The 26503-nt window shown below is 32.0% G+C and overlaps 2 protein-coding genes across 4 annotated transcripts; one reads left to right on the forward strand and one right to left on the reverse strand.

Moving 5' to 3' along the window:
* Window positions 1-2431: 2431 nt before the first annotated feature.
* LOC142522175 (S-adenosylmethionine decarboxylase proenzyme-like) lies at window positions 2432-5101 on the forward strand. 3 transcript variants are annotated; one of them, XM_075625330.1, is made up of 4 exons: window positions 2432-2563; window positions 2646-2716; window positions 3499-3646; window positions 3745-5101. In XM_075625330.1, the coding sequence occupies exon 4, from the start codon at window positions 3921-3923 to the stop codon at window positions 5001-5003; it is 1083 nt and encodes a 360-aa protein (XP_075481445.1). In that variant the 5' UTR covers window positions 2432-2563; window positions 2646-2716; window positions 3499-3646; window positions 3745-3920; the 3' UTR covers window positions 5004-5101. The 3 variants fall into 3 exon arrangements, with proteins under 3 accessions (XP_075481445.1, XP_075481444.1, XP_075481446.1); XM_075625329.1 differs by having other exon boundaries at window positions 2646-2712; window positions 3494-3646; XM_075625331.1 differs by having other exon boundaries at window positions 2440-2563; window positions 2661-2712; window positions 3494-3646.
* A 3784-nt stretch (window positions 5102-8885) lies between these two features.
* On the reverse strand, window positions 8886-12538 carry LOC142522603 (WPP domain-interacting tail-anchored protein 2). Its single transcript, XM_075626097.1, has 5 exons — window positions 12314-12538; window positions 11068-11621; window positions 9860-10992; window positions 9544-9732; window positions 8886-9266 (listed from the first exon to the last, which is right to left on the reverse strand). Exons 2-5 carry the CDS (start codon window positions 11603-11605, stop codon window positions 9018-9020), a joined length of 2109 nt encoding a protein of 702 aa, XP_075482212.1. The 5' UTR covers window positions 11606-11621; window positions 12314-12538; the 3' UTR covers window positions 8886-9017.
* Between the last annotated feature and the right edge of the window lie 13965 nt (window positions 12539-26503).

The following is a 26503-nucleotide window of genomic DNA, read 5'->3' on the forward strand; positions in this document are numbered from 1 at the left end:
TGATTTACATAGATATCAAACTCACGTCTCTCCCACCTAAGGGAATCAAAGAATTTTAGGACCTTTCTTAGTAATAATGACTAGACAAAAATTTATATGAGACGGTATCATGGATTGTATTTTGTGAGACAGATCTCTTATTTGAGTCATCCATGAAAAATTATTACTTTTTATGCTAAGAATATTACTTTTTATTGTGAATATCGATAATGTTGACTCGTCTCACAGATAAAGATTCGTGAGACCGTCTCACAAGAGACCTACTCTAATGACTAATATAAAAGAACAAATGCAGCCTACAATATTTTCAATGCTTTCTCCCACCAAGAGTTGAGCATCTTATCTTCATGCCTAATTTTAAAGTATTAGTCAATATAATAATAGGCCTTATCTTCTTTTTGTTTCGAATGATATATATCATAGAACAAGTGGATGCCATTGCAGATGCTCTAGTCTATTCTGTTTTTGAAAGTCGGAGAGTATCATTTTATTTCGAAAGATTTCTTGTCAAACCGATAGATCGATTTATTTCAGATAGAATGATTTAATTTTAGAAAGCATTGTAAACTTGAGTTTCAAACGAGTCTCGTCTCGTCTCGAATAGATTTGATATCCATCACAGTTAGTAATGAAACTGATTTGCATTACAAGGAGTGTGTTTGGAATTCACATAAATTCAATTCAATGGTTTAAATGCACTATAAAATTATGTGGTTGATCTGAGAAATATTTTAGGTATTTTGTGTTCTAAGCATGATATTGTATTAATTTTGTTTAAGAGGTCCAAGTCTATTCTCTCTCATATTTTGTTGTTTTAATTTAGAGGTACAAGCGAGTCAATATATCTGTGAGTTACTCGACTCTAACTTGATTTGACCCGACATGAATACCAAAACTGTCTTGTTAAAAGTAAATTTAAAACAACATTGGATATAATTTATTAAATGATAAAAACTTGTATGAAACTGTCTCTTCGATCGTATTTTATGATACGAATATCTTATTTAGATCATAAATAAAAAAATATTAATTTTTATGCTAAGAGTATTACTTTTTATTGTAAATATTGATAGAGTTGATCTGTTTCACAGATAAAAATTCGTTAGATCGTCTCACAAAATATCTACTCTCGTTAAAAATACGAAGATATGGATCGCTATAATTATCACGTATTTTGATAAAATAGTTATACTATATCCAATATTTAATTTTTCAAACCCGTCACGAAGTTTATGCCGTCCTCAAGTGGGTGGATATTGGATATTCGTTGGACTTTTCCTTCGTTCATACGCAACGTATGGTCTTGTTTCTACAAAATACCTAATATATCCTCCAACGATTATGCATTTTGAAATCTATATATTTTTTTATTTAAACATATTTAATAAATTTAAAACTAATTTGCGTACGTTTTGCTTTTAATATTGAAGAATATATGTTTTTGAAAATATGCCAACGAAGAATTGATAAAAAAAATATTAAAATTTATTTTAAAAAATCTCATTGTTATTATTTCAATTCTCACAAAAACTCACGTGAAATGATCTTATATGTCAATTTTATAAGATTAATCTTCAAGACGATCCAATTCGTGAAAAAGTTTTTTTTATGCTAAAATCACTTTAAATATTAATCAAATTTGATTTGTTTCACGGAAAAAATTCGTCAGACCATTTCACAAATGACGTAAATAAAAAAAAGTTATAATAAAATAATGAGAAGATATGGGAAAAAGGGGAAAGAATGAAATTTCACTTTCTGAAAAGAAAATAAAGCTAAATGAGTAACAAATAGCTGAAAGAGTATAATTTTTTGCAATTTGCAATTTGCAATTTGCCATATTATCGATACTGGCGAATCTTCACGGTTTGCGTTAAAGCAACGAATCATCGTTGCTTTAATAATATTTGAACTTAATTAGAAAGAATATATATTTTATAAAAGATAAAAAATAATAACAAAATCTTTACTTTAATATAAACCTAGTACGAGAATTTTAACAATATAGAAAATCATCTCAGTTTTATGCAATGAAATATTATTTCAATCTTATCCAAGTTTAGACGAAAATATTGCTCTTAATTATAAAGAATTCAGTATAAAAATTTTTTTTGAAATAACAAAAAAATTTTAATTAAAAAATCATTCTAATTAATATAAAAACTCTTGTAAAATATATTCCCAAGCTTCTAATCTTTATTTCAATTCCTATAATTTTTTTCTTTATACCACAAAATATTATTGGAAAAAATTACTAATATATATTATAAAAAATGTATTTTAGAATTAATATAAAAAAATATGGCAAGAGAGTGGAGACCAAATAATTAAGGAAATTGAAATATGGAAGAAAATCAAAGCGAATGTTCGCTGGGTAAGTCTGTAATATCAAAGAAAATAAATGGCAAATATATATTTTTTCCCATATAAATAACCCCGCATCCTTTGAGTTCGTGGAAAGAAAGGAAGAGAGAAAAAAAAACATCAAAAAGTGGAAATCGGTTGTAACTTTTTCTAGGGTTTCATTGTGTTCTCCGGCCGCCGTAAACAATTTCAATTTTCCGTGAGTATTTTTTGAATGATTGAACGATGATATAATCTTTCGGAATCGTTTCATCCCCTTCTTGTTTATTTTTTGACTGCAGGGATATCTATTTGAGGTGAATCGTGGTTCTGCGGTGATAGTTTTTACGAATAAATCAAAATTTTGATGTGAGTATAGAATAGATTCCAATCTGATTTGGTTTTGTGAATTTTATTTTTTTAGATTTTTTTATTTTTTTATTTCAGTTGATGCATGAATTTTTGGTTATGTATTATGTTCTTGGAAATGGAATTTATCGTATGGGTAATCTTGGCTATTGTTCTTGTAAATTTACATGTGAATCAAAGATGTTCTATTGGTTATTGTTCTTGTAGATTTAATTGTGGTTGTATATGAATTCAAATTGGTCTGTTGGTTTTTGATTGTAGATCGATGAATATTTGTATTGAAAACATAGAATTCCAATTTTTGAGATCTTGAAAATTATTTTTTGAATTTTATGTTTCTTGATTTATGTTGTATATCTGATCTGAAATCTATATATGTTTATAATGTCCGGATTTGTGTGAAATCCAATAGAAAAAGTTTCTTCCATCGCTATGAACTTTTTGATGATTTTTAGCCAGACTTGTTTTCAATCTTAAATGAATTTATTAGTTTCAACAAAGCTGTTTTATTGGTGAGTTTATAGCCACAGACTTATTTTATGACATATGAAAGTTTACACGTGATCTTCGCTACATATGTATTCTACTTCATCGATTTTCTAAGTTCAGATCCAACCTGCTCGATCTTTGAAATATCTGTTCGGAAACATGTGTGTGCCATGGTATCCTTTTGATTGAACAATCTTAATCTTGTGGATTTGTGCGTGTTTGTGCTGTTTTATGCTATTATATGTGGTTTCAATATTAATTTTCATCCTACAACTTTTCCTTGGTTATGCAGTCTAGAGTTGATGATCTAATGGAAGCTAAAGGTGGGAAGAAAAAGTCCAGTAGTAGTAAATCCTTATTTTACGAAGCTCCCCTCGGATACAGCATTGAAGACGTTCGACCAAACGGAGGCATCAAGAAGTTCAGATCTGCTGCATACTCCAACGTGAGTTCCTTGATTTTAACAAAAGCATGTTTTTTAGGACATGGTTCTATAATATGCCATTAATTTAACTGCCTTCAAATTTTTTCTTCCAATTGCAGTGCGCTCGCAAGCCATCCTGATATTCCTCAACTAGTTCCCTCCTCACGTCATTGACGTGATCAAAATAAGCTATTTAGTGATTTAGTTTTCAATTTTGTTCCTGCACTCCTTTTCTTCGCTTATTTGCTACCTTCTTCTCTGCATCCTTTGTTATAAGAAATTCCTGTTTCTTAAAATGGCTCTACCTGTCTCTGCTATTGGTTTCGAAGGCTTTGAAAAGAGGCTTGAAATCGCCTTTTTTGAGCCTAGCATCTTTGCTGATCCTGAAGGAAAGGGTCTTCGTGTTCTTGCGAAACCACAGTTGGATGAGATTTTGGGACCTGCTGAATGCACCATAGTTGCTTCTCTGTCGAATGAGTATGTTGACTCATATGTTCTCTCTGAGTCTAGCCTCTTTGTGTATGCTTACAAAATCATCATAAAAACTTGTGGGACGACAAAATTGCTTCTATCAATCCCTCCCATTCTGAAGTTGGCTAAATCCCTCTCCCTTTCAATTAGAACTGTAAGGTATACCCGTGGAAGCTTCATTTTCCCCGGGGCTCAGTCATATCCTCATCGCAACTTTTCTGAAGAAGTAGCTGTCCTAGATGGCTATTTTGCGAGTCTTGGTTCTGGAAGGGGCAAAGCTTATGTTATGGGCGGTTCAGACAAACGAAAGAAATGGCATGTTTATTCTGCGTGTGCAAGCTCTGCTGAGTATTTTAACCCTGTTTACACTCTAGAGATGTGTATGACTGGCTTGGACAAGGAGAAAGCATCTGTTTTCTATAAGAAAGAATCTAGCTCCGCAACTCTGGCGACTTGCGAGTCAGGCATAAGAAACATTCTCCCTGAATCTGACATATGTGACTTCGAGTTTGATCCATGTGGTTATTCCATGAACTCCATTGAAGGAGCTGCAATCTCTACTATCCATGTTACCCCAGAAGACGGATTTAGCTACGCCAGCTTTGAAGCATCTGGGTATGATTTTAAGGCTGTGAATCTTGGCCCGCTGATTGGGAGGGTTTTGTCTTGTTTCGAGCCTAAAGAGTTTTCCATTTCTTTGCATGCTGATGTTGGTTCTAAGCCAATGCCTCAAGCTTTCATGCTTGATCTGAAAGGTTACTTGCACGACGGGAAAAGCCAAGAAAATTTAGAAGCGGCTGGATTAATAATCTACCAGAAGTTTGTGAAGACTGAAATCTGCGGTTCTCCTAGATCGACCCTGAAATGTTGTGGAGAAGAAGACGGTGATGAAGAAGAAAAGGAGTAGCTTTTACTTTTTACTTTACTCTTGTTCAATAAAATTATGGGTTTGCCCATAGATGTTGTGTCACTGCTCTGGATAATCTACATTCGCGACTTCTTCTATATGCGTGAAATCTATGGATTTATTGTTTTTAGCTATTATAACTTTGGTTGCTATGATTTTTCTTCGTACCAAACGAAAATGCTGAAGGCTTGAGCCACCCTAGGCTTCCCCACATCCTAAGAATTATTGTTATGAAATTATTATTACAGGGAAATAATAATATGACAAATAATGGCAAGTATACAATAGAATGAAATCTTGTGATCCATTTTTCTTATGATTCATCCCTTAGTGGCCGCTAAATCAAGATTTTGGTATTCGCCCTACCAAATTAAAAAATATTTTCAAGACTTTTCGAATTCTTATTAAATTTAAATTTAATATGAGAACATTGAAAATATAAAATATATTTAAATGTATACTTTGATTATGCTATTTCATTAAATTTCTACTTTGATTTTCGAATTTTATTAGAATTTTTAAAATTTTAAATTTAACTGCTTTTTAAATTGTATGATTTATGATCAATTTAGTTGATTTGTTTTTGAGCCATTCAAGCACTCAGACTTACTATTTTTAATTATTAATTAGATATAATAATACTTTGTGCATCACATGCGTTATATATTAGTTCAAAGTGAAAACGACTCAAGTATTAGAATACACCAATTTGTGTATAAAGCCCACTAAAACAAATTGACTACATGAACGCGAAGTTCTTTGACAGAAAAAACCTTTGTGCAATTCAAAATCCAAACTAAAAATATTGAACCGCTCATTTTTTTATTCTTAACCAAATCTTTATGAAACTATGTAGTTTTCCAAAATCATTGCATTCAAATTACTACTTACATCCAAATTTCACGATAATTTCAACATTTGCAATTATTCAACCATAAGCACTTAATCTCAACCCGTTACTTCTTTTTCTTGACCCAATCGGGACAACCATCAATCTGCTTCTGCTCTCTTCCACACAAAAGCCACTCTCCGCCTTTTTTTAAAAAATTCGGTTGTGAGGGTTTTAACAGCCATCGTTGTGTCACCCTTGCGACTTAATGTTGTTTGTCATTTTGCCCAAATGAAATCCACAAGCATTTGCCAGCCCCAGTCCCAAACTTGTTATGTTGTCCATCCATAGGAATCTTGTTTAAGGAGGTCATGGTTATCAGATGTATATATTTGGAAGTATTCAAAGACAAAATTTAATCGACCTTATACCACTTGTTAAGATCGGTTAATAAAATAAAGTGTTTAGAAGGAGGGTTAAATAAACACTTTAGTTTTTTGGATTGTTTTTCGAATGTGAATCAGCTCTTTCAGGAACTGATATCGAAATCTTTTATGTCAATATCAATCAGTTAACTAAAATAATACAGAAATAAACTGAAAGATATATTTGAATAGTTTGGCTAGGGTACTGTAAAAACTAAAAGTAAAATAAATGAACACAAAGATTTTTATAGATGTTCGGAGAGTTTAAATGCTCCTACGTCACCCTTTCTATCTCAAGAATAGGTTTTCACTAAAGGCTTTGATTAGTACAATAAAGATGTAATAACCCACTTCAGTTTGGACTTAAACACTGTAAAACCGAAACTCTTATCTTTTCTTACACTTATCAGTTGATAATTGAATTGCTAAAATGAGTAGCTTGATTGCTGCAAATAGTGAAGTGTGAGCTTTAATTTGCGATTTGCAAACTGGATGTAAACTTAAGAATGAATCGCAACTCACTGGTAATTGATTGTTTGAGTAGTTGTGTAACCGATATTCACATGAAATCGTCATTAGACACAACTGAACTCCTTAGCTATTTACAGTCTTCGATTTCAATGGTCACATTGAAAGTATTAATTAATGGTGTCCGTTGAATAGTCTTTTTGTCCATGTAGACATCTTTATGACAATAATATGATGTATCATACTGTTATGCACCGACTGCTGCCAAACTGAAATTTCAACCTGTAACTGATGACGTGACCAACTAATCAAGAGTCAAAAATGGTCGATTGATTAGTTCAGCTGGCCTATTTTTGATAATTAGTTCTAACTGATGTCCGTTTAGTTTCAACGCTATCTGTTAGCTTCAGCTTGAGTTTAGCTATATCAGTTCTGCGAATAACACATTCAGTTCTGGTCTTCAGTTCCGATATCAATCAGTTTGTCAATCTCAGATTCATCAGTTTTAAGACTTATTTATATTTTTGAGAACTTTAGTTTATTTGCTTCAGTTCTACTTAGTCTATTTCAGTTCGGTAAGTCTTCTTTAGTTATGAGATCAGTTCTGTGCTATCAGTTCGGTTCCTGTTCAGTTCTGGTCTTCAGTTCGGTTACTGATTTTGTCAAACTACGAAACTTATTATTTCCCAACATATTTTCTAATTAATAATTCATTTCCTAAATTCATTATTACAGAATTCTACTATATTTTCTTAGGAATTGATTGACCTTTAAAAAAATTGGTTTATATTGTTATCTTTATAATAAAAATTAATTAGCTGACATATTTATTATTCACCCATCTTGCTTTATTTTATGTGTGAAAATTGAATTCATTACTTCTTGGCTTTTACTTTTTTTTTAAATATCTTAAAAAACCGTATAATCGCCCAAAACTGCGCATTAAAGTTTAATTATAAAATCGTAATTTAAAAAAATGTTTGAAATCGCACTGTACATTGTAATTCAATTTGAATTTAGTGAAAAAATCGCCCAAAATGTGCTGTTATCACCCCTAACCGGCAGTTCATGGGGTGATTTTTTTAATTAGTTTTATTTACAAATAAATGTGTAAATGTAGGATACTTATTAAGTCCTTACTAGTGAGCTATGTAACCTTGTTATGATTGGATAACTTAAAAAATATATATTTACCAAACAAATAATATGTCATTTATATTTTTATTATTCTATATTCAATATAGTTCGCTTGTTTTTAGTACTAATCTATGAATAAAAACAAATAATAGTATTTTTCCCTTATTTTTTTAAGGAGTAGGTCTCTTGTGAGATGATCTCACGGATCTTTATATGTGAGACGGGTCAACCCTACCGATATTCACAATAAAAAATAATACTCTTAGCATAAAAAATAATATTTTTTCATGGATGACCCAAATAAGAAATCCGTCTCATAAAATACGACCCATGAGACCATCTCACAAATTTTTTTACCTTAATATAAAATAATGTTCAAGTCTTACAAGGTTAAAAAGAAGGTTAGAATGGTGATAAAAAATAATAAATCTGATTATATTTGTAGCATTGAATTTCTCATCAAATTTTTTTGTTTAAAATATGATTCGTACAATCCCGCGAGTGCTATAGATGCTAACTACTTGACACAATATTGGGTGTATATAATATATGTTTATTTGTTTATATATAATATATGTTTATTTTTCAAATAATTGTTTTAAAAGTAATTTTTAAAATTTAAATGATGATTAAATATATAAGAAATAGTTGAGAGAAATGTGGATGTGACGTGTTAAAATACTAATAAATACATAAAAAGTACATATCTTGTGAGACGAAATCATGAATCTTTATCTGTAAGACGGGTCAACCCTACCGATATTCACAATAAAAAATAATACTCTTAGCATAAAAAGTAATACTTTTTCATAGATGACCCAAATAAAAGATCAGTCTCACAAAATACGATCACAAAATACGACCCGTGAGACCGTCTCACGCAAATTTTTGCCATACATAAAATAAAATCTCTATTTATATAAAACGTTGAAATAAAATTGAACGGATTTTTTAGCATAATTACTTTATATCAAAGTAGGTACTCTAATTGCTAGTATAGATACTATAGACAAGAACCACAAATAATACAAATCTATGCCGACTTTTTTTTATCACGACCAAAGTCAGGAAAATAACAAAACCATAATTCTTCAAGAACCATATACAGAAAAGGGACAATTTATATGGAATCCTTAAGAGTGCTAATACAAACTATTAATTTTCAATCAGTACAAAGGTGGCAAGTTTCTTTCGAAACAATTGTGCTGCAAAAACTGAGAGCAACACAATAAGAGGAGCAATGAACAAAAGAGTTCTCCGGGAATTTCCGGTCGATGACTTGCCATCAGCTTCTGAGTTTAGAATCAAACCTGCTCTGGGCTTTGCGGAATTGGTTGAATTCGTTTCATTCCAATGTATAGAAGTGGTACTGGTAACCGAGACATCATTGAATGACTTGTCTTCCTGATTCACATTTTTCATGGGGTCATTTTCTAACACACAAAAGTCACATTCTTGATTCGAATGAATGACCACAATCCTCATGATCACTAAGCATCATAATTTCAGAAATCCCCTCTATCAGAGACTTCTCCAATTAGCATATGATCTCAAAAAGAAAAAAAAAAAAAAAATAATTTGTGACATGTAGAAGTGGGGTTTGTAAACTAAACATCTTGTTTTGATCAAAAGTTAATATGACTCCAAACTGTTTAAAGGGATCACATAAGGAGGAACCAACCTGGAATTTGTTGGATGAGAGCTCAGTGACTGTAACTGTTGAAGCTATTGAAGATTCTCCATCAACTAAATCTACCTGGGATGATAGGAACCCTTTGTCATTACAGCTCTTGGTCGTTGCAGGTTCGTGCTTCTGATTATTCCATATATTTGCTCTCAACATTTTGTTTTCCTTGGTCAAAGAGGTCAGCTGCACTAATTCAAGTCCTTTAGTTTGTTCAAAATTTTTATTCCAATAAAAGATTTTGATGTATATGAAGAAATGCAAACACGTTATAACAGCAACAAGAAATCAGAAATACTGTAAATCAGTGCACCTGTTTCTGTATGCGTTCCCTCTCCACAGCTAGTTGCACGACTGTATCCATTATAAAATTGGCTTTGATGTTAATGTCCTTTGCTCTTGCTTTCGTTTCAGCATTTTCTTCGTTCGAAGATGATTCCATGGATTCGATCCGGGATCTCAGAAAATCAAGTTCTTCATTAAGTTTTGAATTTGTGACAGACAATTCAATACATCGTTCCTCCGTGCTCTCGGCCTTACTTTCAGCTTTCGAGACCTTTTGTTTCAGATCATCAATTAATATTTCCATATCCCATATTGCATTATACAAATTGTTCTGCTGTTCTAAGCTTGCTTCTGAAGATAACCTCGCATGCTGCAGCTGGAGATCTAATTCCAATACTTGCTTCTCAAATAAACTCGCTTTTTTAGTGTTGCTGTCACTACTACCTTTGAGAAAGTCCAATTCTTCTGAAAGTTCCAGATTTGATTGTGTTAAATGTGTTATTTTCTCCTTTGCCCTTCCAGCCATAGTTTCTGAATCATATATGCTTTCTTTTAGAGACTCGATTTCATCCTCCATTTCTTTAAGTTTCTGTCGACACATTTCATTGGATAAATCCCCCTCCTTAAGCCGGGACTCAGCTTTATCAAGTTTTCCTTCAAGAATTTTAACTCTCTTTCTAAGACGCGTCGCCTCAGCATTATCAGCAAGGAGAGTGGCTACATTGCTATTGAGTCTTTGGATTGAAATTTCTTTTGAATTTAACTGATTTATGCAATCTTGGAGTTTCGATTTTGTTTCTTCTTCTCTCTTGATAGAATTGCCAAGATTCAATTGAAGAATCTGAAGTTTTCCCAGCATTTCTTTCGCAATTCCCATCAACACCTCGGCTGTATTATCCGCCTCCAAAAATCTCCCCCAAGCAACCTCTGCCGCCTCTTCCATGCAAACTGATACTTGTTCTATTAGCCGGGTCTTCAAATTAAGGTCTTCTTCATTTTGTTTAGATTTTATTAACTCTTTCTCAAGTTCCTGCTCTCCCATTAGAGATTTTTCCAGCATTTTGAAGATGCGTCTTTGTTCAACTGTCTGTATTTGTGGTTTCCACTCTGCGCTTGGTTGTTGAAATTCTTCTTTTGCACCCATAATAACATCGGATTTCCCTGTTTACAGACATATTTTATTAGATAGTTTACAAAATACATTGGTAACTCGAGAGGACAAATGGTATTACTTACATCCATTTGGTTTAAATGAGATTGAGAACATCTGCAACTTGGCCAATTGAATCTTCATCTCCAAAACCCGTTCTTGTGACCGTTTTACTATTTCTTCCGAATCATGCAATTTGCTTACCATCCCAGTAACTAATTCCACTGATTGCCCTGAAGAAGATAGCTTATGTAGGGAGTCGACTATTAGATCTTGAAGACCACACATAAGATTGTCCAGTTCTCGCAACTCGAGATTTAATATAGAAGTCAGTAAATCAAATGTAAAAGTTTTCTCAATCATTTCTGCCGAAATTTCATCATCTTCAGTATCAATCATGCCAATATCATTCTCCCCCACCAAGATGTGCAATAAAAGATTTTCCAAAGTGGCCAACTTGTCAGAAGAGTAGGCCAAAGTCATATCCACTTCAGAAGATACTTTCAAGGCATTTTGTAGCTCGCCAGCGTCCTTCGAGTTGTATGGTAGACCTTCGTGCCAAAACTTTTGCATGTCTGGAATTGCAATATCAGAAGCACTAGCAGCAGAGTCATTTGCCGCCATGGTCACAATGTTCACGCTGGACACCGCAAATCAAAAACAAGAATCAGCAAAAGAGAATCAGTCCTAACAAAAAACAAAAATTCGGGCTTCAACTAAAGTTTTCTGAGTTTCAAACATCAGTTATAAGACAAGGAGGAATCAACACATTGCAGGATTCAAAGATATATAAATATTTTGTGAAATTTGAGCAACAGCTTATGGTCTCCTGAGAAAGCACAAGGTTCAACACAGGCAGTTAGGCACTAGCAGTTAGAGACTTTAAAGCTCCGATTACTCTTTCGAAATTGAAATTCCAGTCCACCCATAGTTAGCAAATCTAAGTGGAAAAAATATAATATGCTCTGAAACCCCTTTTTTCCAAATCACCAGTGCCACACACACTAACACACAAATGAGAGTGTTAGCTGCACAATTTGCACATGGGCAATATGTAAAAAAGAATCAAGAATCACATTTTTTAAGGCCAAAAAATAAACCAAGCTGCTCATCTTTTTACAAGAAACCAAAAATTCGCAAGAAAATGACCAACCAAATCAATAGAACACATCAATTCTAAGGTTTTCACCTACAAATACAGCAGTTAGTAACATTCTTTAACCAAAGTCAACAATTATCCAGCTCAAAAAAATGACCGAAGAAACCAGATTCTTCCCTTTCCGCACTCAAATTCAGAAGAAACTCGAATTCTATGGGGTAAAAATTGCATACCTCGAGAAAATAATTTGTGGGTTTCTTGAATCCTCGGTTTAATGAGCAAATGGCGGGTCTCATTCAAGAACTCCCATTTCCGAATTCTAGAGAGTTTGCGGGGCTGACTTCGAAGTTCGTACCCAAAACGTCGGAACAAGATTAAAGACGAAAACCAAGCGGTCAACTTGGCAAGATTGTCCCAATCGAACTTAATTAGGATGTAATCACATGATTAAAAATGGTAGCTTGATGATCATTTGCCTGCGATTATTATCAATCATTTTGGTCTTAGATATATTGAATTTAATTTAATGGTATTTTTTTGGTAAATAAACATTGATCGCCTTGAAAGCATGTCAAGAGAAAAGGTCATAAAACTCAAATGTTGCATATTTTTTGGGAAACTTGTAATTTTATTGTTTATATTTATTTATTTATTATTTTTAATTTAGTTATTTATATTATCAAATTTTAATATTAATTTTTATTTTATAATTTCAAACTTTTTTAAAATACTTATGTATATAATAACATCAACATTTTCATAAAACAAACTAATATTGTCAATATTGAAAAATACGAGACTAAAAATAAAATCTAATAATAAAATGTATCACAATTGCAAGTTGGCAAAAATACATGCAGTGTTTTTAAAATCGGACTGGATTGATTTGTTCGACAAGTTCGATTTGGAACAGGTATTAGGTCTAGTCCGAACCAAGTCTGATAATTATATTTACGGACAAACCGATCAAAAGCGATGAAAATGATCAAGAACCGGATCATACCGTTCGCATATCGGTTAAAAATCGTTCCGATTGATTGATCTCTTTTTTATTTTTTTTGTTTAGAATTTGATTATTTTCTTATATTTCTTATATTTTAAATTTTATTTTTAGCTGTATATGTATAATTATTTGAATTTTTAATTTTGTTAAAAATATTATTTTAATAGTATTAGAGTTTATTTTTATTTTTATTTTTCTAAAATATTTATATATATAATTATATTTTATTATAAGTAAATTGTTTAGATTTTAAATTTTGATAAATATATTTTTTTATTATTTATATACACATTTATGTTTTTATAATCTAAAATATTTTAATTATTATATTATTATTTTATATGATATAACAGTTTTCAGTTCAATAGTCTTGTCGAATCGGTCCATCCGATTGAACTGTTTCGACCAGTTAAACTATTTTTTAACGTAAGTCGGTTTGATAAGCTATATGGTTATGAAAACATTGGATACAAAATCAAAATTTTAATCTTATTTATCTTTTAACTAATTTCTAAAATATAAATAAAAAATCATCATCTTAGTATAGTCACATAAAATTAATGGAATTATAAAAAGATAGGTAGATTATTTCTTTTCATATGTTTATATGAATGCCTGATATTCACACATATATATGGAATAATTTAAAAGTTGTTCGAAAATAAAGATCACATTACTTCTCTTGCACTAAATTTCATAAAGTGCAAATATTTATGCATTTTTTTTTAGTGAAAATCATTTTTGATTCATGTTTGATGGTTAAATATGCATAATGTGTTTTTATATAATTATATGAATTTTGGTGCAAATTATACATTAAATTTGTTTGTCCTATAATTCATTTAAATGAACTATTATTTGATAATGCACGTCTCTTTATTTGTGTGCCTAAATATTGGTCCACAATTTTGAAATGTGGTATGCAACTATGCAAGTGAAAGATAAAGTTGCACTTTGTTAGCGTAAGTTTGAAACAAAGTTACAAATTCAATCCTAACTTAAAAAAAAAAGATCAATTATACTATATTTTTTTTATGATGTTAGAATCCATAACTACTATCATTTGGTGTACACTGAATAAATCATCAAACTAACGCAATAGCCTGCAAATCACGTTATCCAGATAAACCACACCAGGTAAACATGGAATGTTGGTAGGGAGAATTAAACTCCTACACTATTGATTAAGCATTCACTTATTCTACGAACTCGAACACGCGGTAAGAAACATAATAGAGTGTGGTAAAAAAATTAGTGGTGCATTTAGAATATAATGTTTGGAGTATTTAATGCAACTTGGGATAAACATCAATGGAATGATTATTTCCATAATTGTATTTCCCTTCTCTCATCCATTTTATTAGATGCATAACGTTATTTAACCATTACGTAAAGTTGGATTACACATCTTTCTCGGACAAGAATAATAAAATCCGTTCACAAATCAACTCTAGAAAACATAATCATTGGCCAACGACACGCGAGGTATTCGAAGTTTGACTCGATAAAAAATTTGTTTTGTTAAAACAAAGCTCGAGCTTGACAATGTAGTCAAACCAACCTCAAGCCTAAGGATATTCGACTCGTGAGCTCGCAAACATATTCATCAATAGGCTCTCCAGCTCAAGCTCGGGTTATTTAGGTGGCTAGTAAACTCGAGCTCGAGATCGGCTCGTTTATGTTGCTCGTACGCTCGATGTTAGCACATTTGTCGAGTTGACAAATAAAAAATATTAGTATTAATGTCAATAGAAGGAATTGAACACAAAACCTTGATGAAATAAAGATGAATTCACACAACTTAGTCACATTTACATTTTTAATTTTACTTGTATATCATTATACTAAAATGTTATTTGAAACACAAAAATAAAATAAATTAATAAAAATACACCGATGCATTATTTTTTCCCTGAAAATTTTCATCACTAAGTTATATTGACGTGAAGTAACTTAACAAATTATCATACTAAAATATTATTTTAAATTGAAGATAATGAATTTAAATTATTTAAAAAATAAAATCTAATGGCTTCTCTTACGCCCTCTCTAATTTCTGGCGTGATTTAGTTGAAATATTGAAGGGGTGAAATTATGGTATCGATATATGACGAATATTTGATAATGCATTTTTATTTTTATTGTTGTTGTGTTGTGAGATATTTGATAATGTTGAAAATGTGAAAAATATTTGTGTTGAAAATTATAATGTTGAATGTTGAAAATTAGGTAAAATTAGGTGTTGAATGTTGAAAATTAGTGTGTGATGATGTATGTAACGATGAAATTGTTTTTGGATTGTTTTCCAAAGAAATCCTATAAATAGGTCTCCATTTGTAAAGATTTGAGACAATTGAGTTGAGAGAAAAATATTATAAAGTGTGTAGTTTGATAATTTTGAGAGTTTGAGATTTTTACTTTTTCATAACACGTTATCAGCACGAAACTCTAAAAGTCCTCCATATTTTTCCAAGCTCCAAAACATAAGAAAAAGGTAACAAAAGTAATAATATTTATTTTACTGTTTATTTATTTATTGTGTATCTATTTAATATATAATATAATGTTATTCAGAAATAATAAAAATAAATTTTTCAAAAACTTGTTATAAATCCTGGGAGGATGTTAAGACGACATCCCACACTCCCGGTAAGAGATACGACAAGTATAAAAGCCTATAAGGTTTTTAAACAAAATAACTTGTGACACCGCATTATAATAATGTGATATGATATACATAATTATTTAAACATGAATAATATTATATACATCATATTATTACCATAAAGTTATACAAATGCATACATTTATTTTTTTGTACATCAACGGTAACAAAACGGCTATTTTTTGCCCTATAAATATGATCTCACAAACACATTCAATCATTCCAACTTTCACTTCTTCTCTAAAAATTATCCTTCATCAAATTTTCGAAGAAAAAAGAAGATGACTTTCTCAAGGATATTTTTAATTATTTTGGTTATCATACTCACGAGTCTTGTATTTATTGGAGAATATCCTCCTCGTGTGTTTTCTTTATTTTTATGAATGCTTGTACTTGTTGTTTATCCATTACTTTGTATTGCAATATTCATTAACTAATAAAATGCATCGTAAATTTTTTTAGTACCACCATGACAAACTTGGCAAAGCTCGAATTCATTGCTCTTGATATTACGGGGAAAAATTATATGCCAAGGACCCTTGACGTAGAAATGCATCTTGAGTCATTGGGTCTAAGCGAGACCATTAAAGAAAATGGTATATCTTTATCACAAGAAAAGACAAAAGCTATAATATTTTGCGTCAACATCTGGATGAAGGTTTAAAATGTGAATATCTCATCGAAAAAGATCCATGGCTCTGTGGGAAGGATTAAAAGAAAGATTTGAACATATAAGGGAAGTTATACTTCCGATCGCCCGTGATGAATCGAATATATTAAGATTCCAAGATTTTAAGAAAGTAAGTGATTACAATTCAGCGATGTATCGAATAATCTCGCAGCTAAAATTTTGTGGACATGAGGTTACAGAATCGGAAATGCTTGAAAAAATATTTTCACGTTTCACGCATCAAATATAACTCTACAGCAATAATATAGAGTGCGTGGGTTTGCGAGATATTCTGAGCTCATCGCCTGTCTTCTTGTGGCGGAAAAGAACAACGAGCTGTTAATGAGAAATCATTAGTCCCGACCCACTGGATCAACAACATTTGCTGAAGTAAATGCTGTAAGTAAAAATGAATTTAAACCTGAAAACCAAAATCAAATTCAAAGACAAGGTTTTGGTCGAGGTCGAGGTCGAGGTCGAGGTCGTGGACGTGGACGTGGAATTGGCCGTGGTCGTGGTCGAGGCCGTGGTTTTGAAAACAATCGAGATAGTTATTTTTATAACTCATCTCAAAAGGGCATCACGAACCACCCACTGAAAAGAAATCATGAGAACATGAGTGTTAATGAAAATCACTCAAAAAGATTTGAAAGTTCTTGTTTTAAATGTGGTACACCAGGACATTGGTCCCGTATTTGTCGAGCCCCTGAGCACCTTTGTAAACTTTATAAAGAATCAATAAAGGGGAAAGAAAAGGAGACCAACTTCACTGAACACAGTGAACCTTTGAGTGATTCAACTCATTTTGATGCCGGAGATTTTCTGATTGATTTCTCGGATAATGATCAATTTGCTGGTGGAATAAATATGTAATATTTTTATGTACTCGTATGATAATGTTTTATCATGTGTTATATTTTTACATATGAATTAGGGTGACTTATCTGTCAACTTTTCCACTATCACTGTATTGCATTTTATTTTTATAAATGTATTGTCAGTAATTTTATTTCATTGCATATTTTTTTGAAGTTCAAATATGGAAAATGCCATGAACAAAGCTGAAGTTTGCATACCTGATAGTGGTACAACGCACACTATCCTCCGAGATAAAAGATATTTCTTGAAACTAAAACCAACAAAAACAATGGTGAATACAATATCAGGTCCTGTAGACTTGATTAAAGGTTGTGGGAAAGCACAATTTTCGTTACCTAATGATACAAAATTTTTGATCAATGATGCTTTGTATTCACCACAATCGAAAAGAAAATTGTTGAGTTTTAATGATATATATTCCCATGGGTATGATACTTAAACAATGAATGAAGGGAATGAGAAATATATGTGTCTTACCACATATAAATCAGGAAAGAAATATGTGATTGAAAAACTACCAATGCTCCATACTGGATTGCATTATATACATATAAGTCTCATTGAATCAAACATGGTAGTTAATAATTCTTCAATATTAACCAATTGGCATGATCGATTAGGACATCCTAGTTCAACAATGATGCGAAGAATTATAGAAAATACACATGATCATCCATTGAAAGACCAGAAGATCTTTCATAATAATAAGTTTCAATGTAAAGCATGTTCTCTTGAAAAACTTATTATAAGACCATCACCAGCCAAAATCCAAACTGAATCACCAATGTTTCTTGAACGTATTCAGGGTGATATTTGTGGACCAATTCATCCACCATGTGGACCATTTAGATACTTTATGGTATTGATTGATGCCTCCAGCAGATGGTCACATGTATGTTTATTGTCAACTCGAAATGTTGCATTTGCAAGATTACTTGCTCAAATAATAAAATTGAGGAATCAATTTCCCGATTATACAATCAAGAAAATTAGACTTGATAATGCTGGTGAATTCACTTCCCAGACTTTCAATGATTATTGTATGTCTATGAGAATCATTGTTGAACATCCTGTTGCTCATGTACATACACAGAATGGATTGGCTGAATCATTGATTAAACGTCTGCAATGATTGCTAGACCAATGATTATGAAAACAAAGCTTCCTATTTCTATATGGGGACATGCAATTTTACATGCTCCTGCATTAATTCGAATCAGACCAAGTGCATATCATAAATACTCCCCATTGCAGCTTGCATTTGGTAAAGAACCAGACATTTCTCATCTGAGAATTTTTAGATGTATGATGTATGTGCCTATTGCACCACCACAACGAAAGAAAATGGGACCTCAAAGAAAGATTGGAATTTATATCTGTTATGATAGTGCATCAATCATTCGATATCTTGAACCTCAGACAGACGACGTGCTCACAGCACGTTTTGCTGATTGTCATTTTAATGAGAAATCTTCCCAATGTTAGGAGGAGAACAAAAACATACGGTATGAAAGAAAATTACATGGTATGTATCATCATTGTTACATCTGGATCCAAGAACAAAAAAATTTGAAAAAGATGTACAGCAAATTGTGCACTTGCAAAGAATAGCAAATCAAATACCATATTCATTTGCAGACACAAAAGGGGTAACTAAATCATATATACATGCTGCAAATGTCCCTGCTCGAATTGAAATTCCGAAGAAACAAATTGAAGATACTCATGATGTCATTAAATGCCTGAAGCGTGGAAGGCCAGTCAGTTCCAAGGATAAAAATCCTCGAAAAATAAAATTCATAGAGAAACACGATGATCGCAAAATAGAGAATGATGTTCCTGAAGAAACACATGATGATCAAAAAATAAAGAATGATGTTACTGAAGAAACACATAATGATGAAAATGTTTTGTCAGAACCACAAACTGACGAGAATCGTGAAATTCACTATCAATTATATTAATACTGAAAAAATATGGAACTGAAAAGATATAGAAGAAATTGATGATATATTTTCTTATAATGTGGCAATCGACATCATAAATGGTAATGAAGATCATGAACCAAAATCTTTTGGTGAATGTAAAAATCGGTATGATTGGATAAAATGGAAAGATGCCATCCAGGTTGAATTAGATTCGCTAAATAAACATAATGTTTTTGGATCTATAGTCCTTACACCTGAAGGTGTAAAACCTGTTGGATACAAATGAGTTTTTATTCGAAAGAGAAATGAGAAAAATGAAATAGTAAGATATAAAGCTCGACTTGTAGCGCAAGGTTTTTCTCAAAGGCCTGGAATTGATTATGAAGAAACGTATTCTCCCGTGATGGATGCAATTACGTTTCGGATATTTGATTAGCTTGGCGGTATCTGAAAATTTAGAAATACGTCTTATGGATGTTGTTACAGCTTACTTATATGGATCACTTGATAGTAATATATATATGGAAATCCCTGAAGGATTTAAGATGCCTGAAGCACAAAGTTTAAAACCCAGAGAATGTTATTCTGTGAAATTACAAAGATCATTATATGGGTTAAAGCAATCCGGTCGAATGTGGCATAATCGACTAAGTGATCACTTGATGAAAAAGGGATATGTAAATAATTCAATATGCCCTTGTGTTTTCATTAAGAAAACAACATCCGGATGCGTAATTATTGCTGTATATGTTGATGATTTAAACATCATTGGAACGAATAAGGAAATTCAAGAAGTTGTGTCATACTTGAAGGAAGAATTTGAAATGAAGGATCTTGGAAAAACCAAGTATTGTCTGGGTTTACAAATTGAACAAAAAGAATGTGGAATATTTGTTCACCAGACAAATTATACAGAAAAGATCCTTAAACGTTTTAATATGGATAAATCAAATCCTTTAAGTACTCCAATGATTGTTAGATCATTAAACATAGAAAAGAATCCATTCCGTCCATGTGAAGATGATGAAGATATTCTTGGTCCAGAAGTATCATATCTAAGTGCTATCGGTGCCCTTATGTATCTTACAAATTGTACAAGGCCTGATATATCTTTTGTCGTAAATTTGTTGGCAAGATTTAGCACATATCCAACAAAGAGACACTGGAACGGAATTAAACATATATTCCGTTATCTACGAGGAACGACAGACTTGGGACTTTTGTATTCAAAAGATGCTAATCCAAGTATAATTGGTTATGCCGATGCTGGATACTTATCTGATCCACACAAAGCACGTTCCCAAACTGGATATGTATTTACTCGTGGAGGCACTGCAATTTCTTGGCGTTCACAGAAACAAACGCTTGTAACAACTTCATCAAATCACGCCGAGATTATTGCACTACATGAAACAAGCCGTGAATGTGTGTGATTAAAATCAATGAGCCAACATATCCAAATCTCATGTGGATTATCATTCGACGAGAAGCCTGTGATACTATATGAAGATAATGCTGCATGTGTTGCTCGAATGAAAGAAGGATACATAAAAAGCGACAGAACTAAACATATTCCTCCTAAGTTCTTCGCATTCACCAAGGAGCTTGAGAAGAATAAATGTATTGATGTTCGTCACATTCAATCAAGTGAAAATTCATCAGATCTCTTCACAAAGGCGCTTCCTACGTCAATATTCAGAAAGCATATATATAATATTGGGATGCGCAATCTACGAAATTTGTGAAGAATTGTTCATGTCAACATGAGGGGAAGTTTACGTGACTGCACTCTTTTTCCCTTACTATGGTTTTTATCCCAATGGGTTTTTCCTAGTAAGGTTTTTAACGAGGCAGTATAAAATCACGTAATGAAGACATCATCGTATCATGATCATCATCACAAGGGGGAGTGTTGAAAATATGAAAAATAGTTGTGTTGAAAATTATAATGTTGAATGTTGAAAATTAGGTAAAATTAGGTGTTGAATATTGAAAATTAGTGTGTGATGATGTATGTAATGATGAAATTGTTTTTGGATTGTTTTTCCAAAAAAATCCTATAAATAGGTCTCCATTTGTAAAGATTTGATACAATTGAGTAAAGAGAAAAATATTATAAAGTGTGTTGTTTGGTAAATTTTGAGAGTTTGAGATTTTTACTTTTTACCATAAATTTTTACTTTTTCACAACAAGACTGAAAATATGTAAGAGACCTGCTTTTTATAAAATCTTGAATAAAACAAATCTCTTGAATTAATTTTAATATATTTCCACTACATCAACAACAACTTGGAATCTATGTACCTACAGTCGAATTTAAACCTATATAAATAATAAAATATATAATTTTAATTATTGTTTAATATATTTTATACTCAACTGCATCTCAATTTCGTCATGATACTTACGCATATGTTAGAAGGAAACTTACATGAAAATGTGCCAACAGCCCATTCAATTTGACTTGTTTACATTTAATTTTTAAACATAATGTTAGTCAATTAGTTTCTTTACTAAAATAGTGTTGGATTCTTTGCTCCAACCCGACGTTATTTTTAGCAGGGGTGTCAAAATACAACACGATCCGTCAACCCGACACGACCCAACACGAAAAAAATCAGGTTCGGGTTGGTGTTTTTCGGGTTCGAGTCGGGTTCGGGTTGGGTGGGTTCGGGTTAGTGCAAGGTTAGACGGGTTTCGGGTTGACCCGAAAACTTTTTTTTTTAAAAATATTACCTATATTTGTATATATTGTATGTTTGAACAAAATTTATTGTATATTTATATGATAAATTTTCATCATTTAATATTTATTATGTGTTTAAATTAAAATATTATTATTATTTTTTTTTCGAATTTTTTTCATTAATTTTTTTTTTAAATTAAATAAAATTCGGGTCAGCGGGTTAGACGGGTTTAGTCGGGTTAGATGGGTTCGTGTTCATGTTGGGGGTTTTCGGGTTGCTTCAGGTTCGGGTTGAAAAAATAAATAAAAAATTTCGCGGATTGACACGAAACCCGACCTACTCGACCTGATTGACACCCCTAATTTTTAGTGCTTGGTCAAAGCTAGCTACAGTATTGCAGTAGAGTCAAATTTTTTATTAGAATTTATTTGTTGCTAGTAGTTAATTATAAAGTGTTGATTTTAAGTTTCCATAATATTGTTTTATTTCGATAAAATTGTAATTTTTTTTAAAAAAATAATGAATATCAATATATAAATTATTTAAATATTGTTGATATTTTAATTATCGTGTTTGAAAATATTTGTAAAATAAATTAATTGTTGTGAATAAAATAATAGACAATATTCTGAGAATATTATTTTTACTTAAGAATTGATGTGTTGGAGAATTTTTTTGTATTTGGTGTAGGAATTACAATAGCTTGAAGTTGGTGTTACGCGCACATAATGTAATGGGTTGGAAATGACTTTATATTATTGAAACAAATTCATATGTCTTTTTCTCACTGGGCGATAACATCATGGATTTTTTTGGATATACTTGTTAGGATAGATATGATATCATTATCACAAGAATTTTTGTGAGACTGTATTAAGAGTGTGAAATAGATATCTAGCTCGATCCAATATTAAAAATATTATTTCTAAATTTAAGTATGAATCGCATTGACTGTCTCACAAAAATAGATCTGTGAGTTCGTGTAACAAGAGATATACTCTATGAATATTAGGATATGTGCTACGTAAGTTAAAGGTCAGGCAATTTAAAATCACATCTCTCTCACTAGGAAACACAAAGGAAAAAAAAAAAACATTCGATTCTAACCCTCAGAGATGTTGTGTAGAGCCTAAAAAGTACATATAAATCTCATACATGACTGAATTAATTAATTTATTTAGTTAATAATCTAAGTAATGCATTTTTATGTTCAATTATTTTAAATGTGTATATTTTTTTTGTTATGCAATTATATTATATTTAAGATGTATTCATGAGTTATAGTTTTTTAGACGAATTTTCGATACCGAATCAAGAAAAGAGATCGGAGACGATTAAGATGTTAAAAATTTAAGTTATAATTTCATTTTAAGTCAAGAAACAAAGTATTGTAAAGGAATTATAAATTTTAGCATTTTAGAGCTAAATTTAATTTATCGAGTTAAATAAGAGTATGTTAAGTATTTTAATTTGAAAAATTTGAAAAATAGGAGATTTAAATGCGTCCACTCGAAATAAAATATTTTAATAATTATTTTAATGATTTAATTAATTAAATTAGAAAGTATTACATTATGGGTAGAATTTAAAATTTGTAAGAATCTTAATTTAAAAAGTTGGATGTCTTAATTAGTAATTTAAATTGTGATGGCTTAATTAGTAATTTTAAACGGTGTTTTAATTAAACCAAACAATTAGATAAGATTTATTTAAATATAAGAGTAAGAATCCTACCCTAAATCATAACCCATCACACTACACACACACAAAAACACCAAAAAACATACACTAAACTCACACACACTTGGCCGAGAGTCAAAGGCTTAGATTTGGAATTTTTTTTTCCAATTTTTCTTCCATCAGCAAGCTTAGCCCATCATCACACTACAACCCATGATTAATTTAGCCACTTTTCAAGCCAATAAACGCAACAATCTGTCTCTGTTAGGCCTATGTTTTCTCACGCATTCATTTGTCGATATTTCATGTGTTTTAATAGAAAGACAAGTATAAACATTTACTTTATGCATCGATCACGTTATATGCTGTATTTTGATATAAAATATGCATGAAAACTTTTTGGTTTGATTATATGTATGCTAGAACTTGATTAAAACTCGTTTCGATTATATATATATATATATATATATATTGCATGAAATTCAATGTTTTCTTCGAGTTTTGATCGTTGTATTCGCTGGACCGATCCTATGGCTTGCTGCTTCATATGTTTATGTTTTGAAGTTTGTTTAGATGCCATTAGGTGGACATAAAGGGGCAAAGGGTTGCTGGTACATCATAGAATGAATAGGGTGTATGGCATGGGCGATCTTGGCTGTGGGGCATCGGATTCAGTATAAGGATGGACCGGGGCCCATGGTGAGGGTATAGGAAGATTCTTAGGGTCCTGGGGTAGGTCTGGTAGTGGTCGGTTAGGGTCCGGTTGGGCAGCATAGGTTGGCGCCGTGAGTGGCAAGTGGGCGTGCTTGAGGGTGTTCGCGAGGAGAGCCACGACTTTGGGTTGTTCAAGGGCTTGTAGTGCCTTATTGGCTGGAACGAGCTGGATCAAAGGCTTAAGTGATGTTTAAAGGTCGAGTCTAGGGCTTGGTTCGGGGTTGGTTCGAGTTAGAATCAATAGGAAATTGTATGGAACGCATAGGTGCCATAGCGTCATTCTTTGGGCAGCTTGTGTCTATATTGTTCATTGAGCATGGTACGGGGTTAGGTTATGGTTCGGGGATGGTTTAGGGCCTTGGGCAGTAGCTTAGGATGTGCTTTATGTATGGGTCGAGTCTCAAGTCGATTGGTACGTCCTAAGTGGTTCTATTTAATTCGAGAGTCGTATGTGTCAAAATGCACCTTAGGGGCTGTTTTGGGTATAAATTTTAGTATGTTAGGGCATCATGTACAAGGACGATCCACCGAGATTCACGATGTTTGTAAGTATGTATGACACACAAAATAATTATTTTTGAGGTATGCGATTTAATTTGTGGCCAAATTATGTTACGGGCTTGGAAATCGGAGAAAGTGTCCAGGGACCTCTCCAACCTCTTCGGAGGAATTATTTTATGTTAGGAAGCGGACATCCACTCCCAGGGCTGTGATGATTCCTGCCGACCTAATAATATTTTATTATGCTCGAGATTTATGCAAATTTATATGATTTTATGTATTTTGAAACACAATGTAGTGTGTGTACTCACAATAATTTCTCATAGTACTCTAAAAAAAAAAAAGAATGCTCCGGTATTCTCTTGTTGATTTGTCAATTTGAAATTCATGATAGATGTTATTATGATCAGGTAAACCTTTTGTAAAAATGACTTATATATCTGTTTCATATTTCCTCTAACTAACTACTCTGTACATTTTTTATATTCGAAGGAAAATCATTTCTAGTCTTTGAATGAATTCCATCTTTAATCCTTGGATTCCAGTATATATTTTATGTGTTTATCTAGTCATTACTTATTATGATGACTTTGGCATAAATTTCAAGCAGCTGCCAAAGTCATCATTTGTCTTTCGGAGTGCCATATGTTTGCGGAATGTGTCAAAAGGATAAGCAAACTCGGTGTCACGTCACGTATTGCAACACTTCAGCATAACACGTTGCATTGAACTACTACTACATATGGATATTATGGATCCAATGGAATTGGAAAGTTATGAAGATAAAAAGTATTCATTTGTTTGTGTCAATGATTTTTCATTTTTAATGTGAGAAAGTTTTTTTAGGGAAAAATCAGATTCTTTAATTGCATTTAAAAGTTTACTTTCAAAGATTACTAACTTCCACAACTTGAAGGTAAGCAAAATAAAAACCGACAATGGTTAGGAGCTTGAGAACTCTCTGTTTTCATCGTTTTGTGATAAGAATGGTATAACTCATGAGTTATTTGACCCAAAGTCTCCCCAACAAAATGGTATTGCTAAACAAAAAAATTGTACCCTGCAAGAGATGGCTAGGGTGGTGTTGAGTTCAAAAAATATCTCAAAATGATTTTGGGTTGAGGCTCTAAAAACTGCATGCCATATTTCTGATCATATATATTTGAGAAATGGTTCTAATATGAAATTATATGAGATAATCATGGGAAATAGACCAAATCTTAAATATTTTCATATATTTGGATGCATATAATATATTTTAAATAATAGAGATCAACCGTCCAAGTTTGATCCCAAGAGAAATAAGTGCTTGTTTCTTGGATATCCTACAAATAGTCGTGTCTATCGAATGTTTAATTTAAGAAGTGGGACGGTTATTAAATCCATTAATGTTGTATTTTATGATTTTTCATATCTCAAAGGAATGGCGATCAAGGATGATGTAGATGATTTGCTGGAAGTGTCTATACCACTTGATAATACAAGTGTAATGCCAGATGTTGTAACACTTAGCACAACATGACCTTTAAGGTTGACAGAATTCGAGGAAGAACCACAAATTAATGATGTTATAAACAATGGTGGAATAAATATTCCAAGAAAAATATAGAAGAATCATCCATCGTCACAAATTATTGGAGAGATATATGGAGACATGCAAACTCGAATGAAGGAAAAATGCAACTACCGAAAGAT

This window comes from Primulina tabacum, chromosome 13 (assembly GCF_025594145.1).
Source record: "Primulina tabacum isolate GXHZ01 chromosome 13, ASM2559414v2, whole genome shotgun sequence".
Classification (NCBI taxonomy): domain Eukaryota; kingdom Viridiplantae; phylum Streptophyta; class Magnoliopsida; order Lamiales; family Gesneriaceae; genus Primulina; species Primulina tabacum.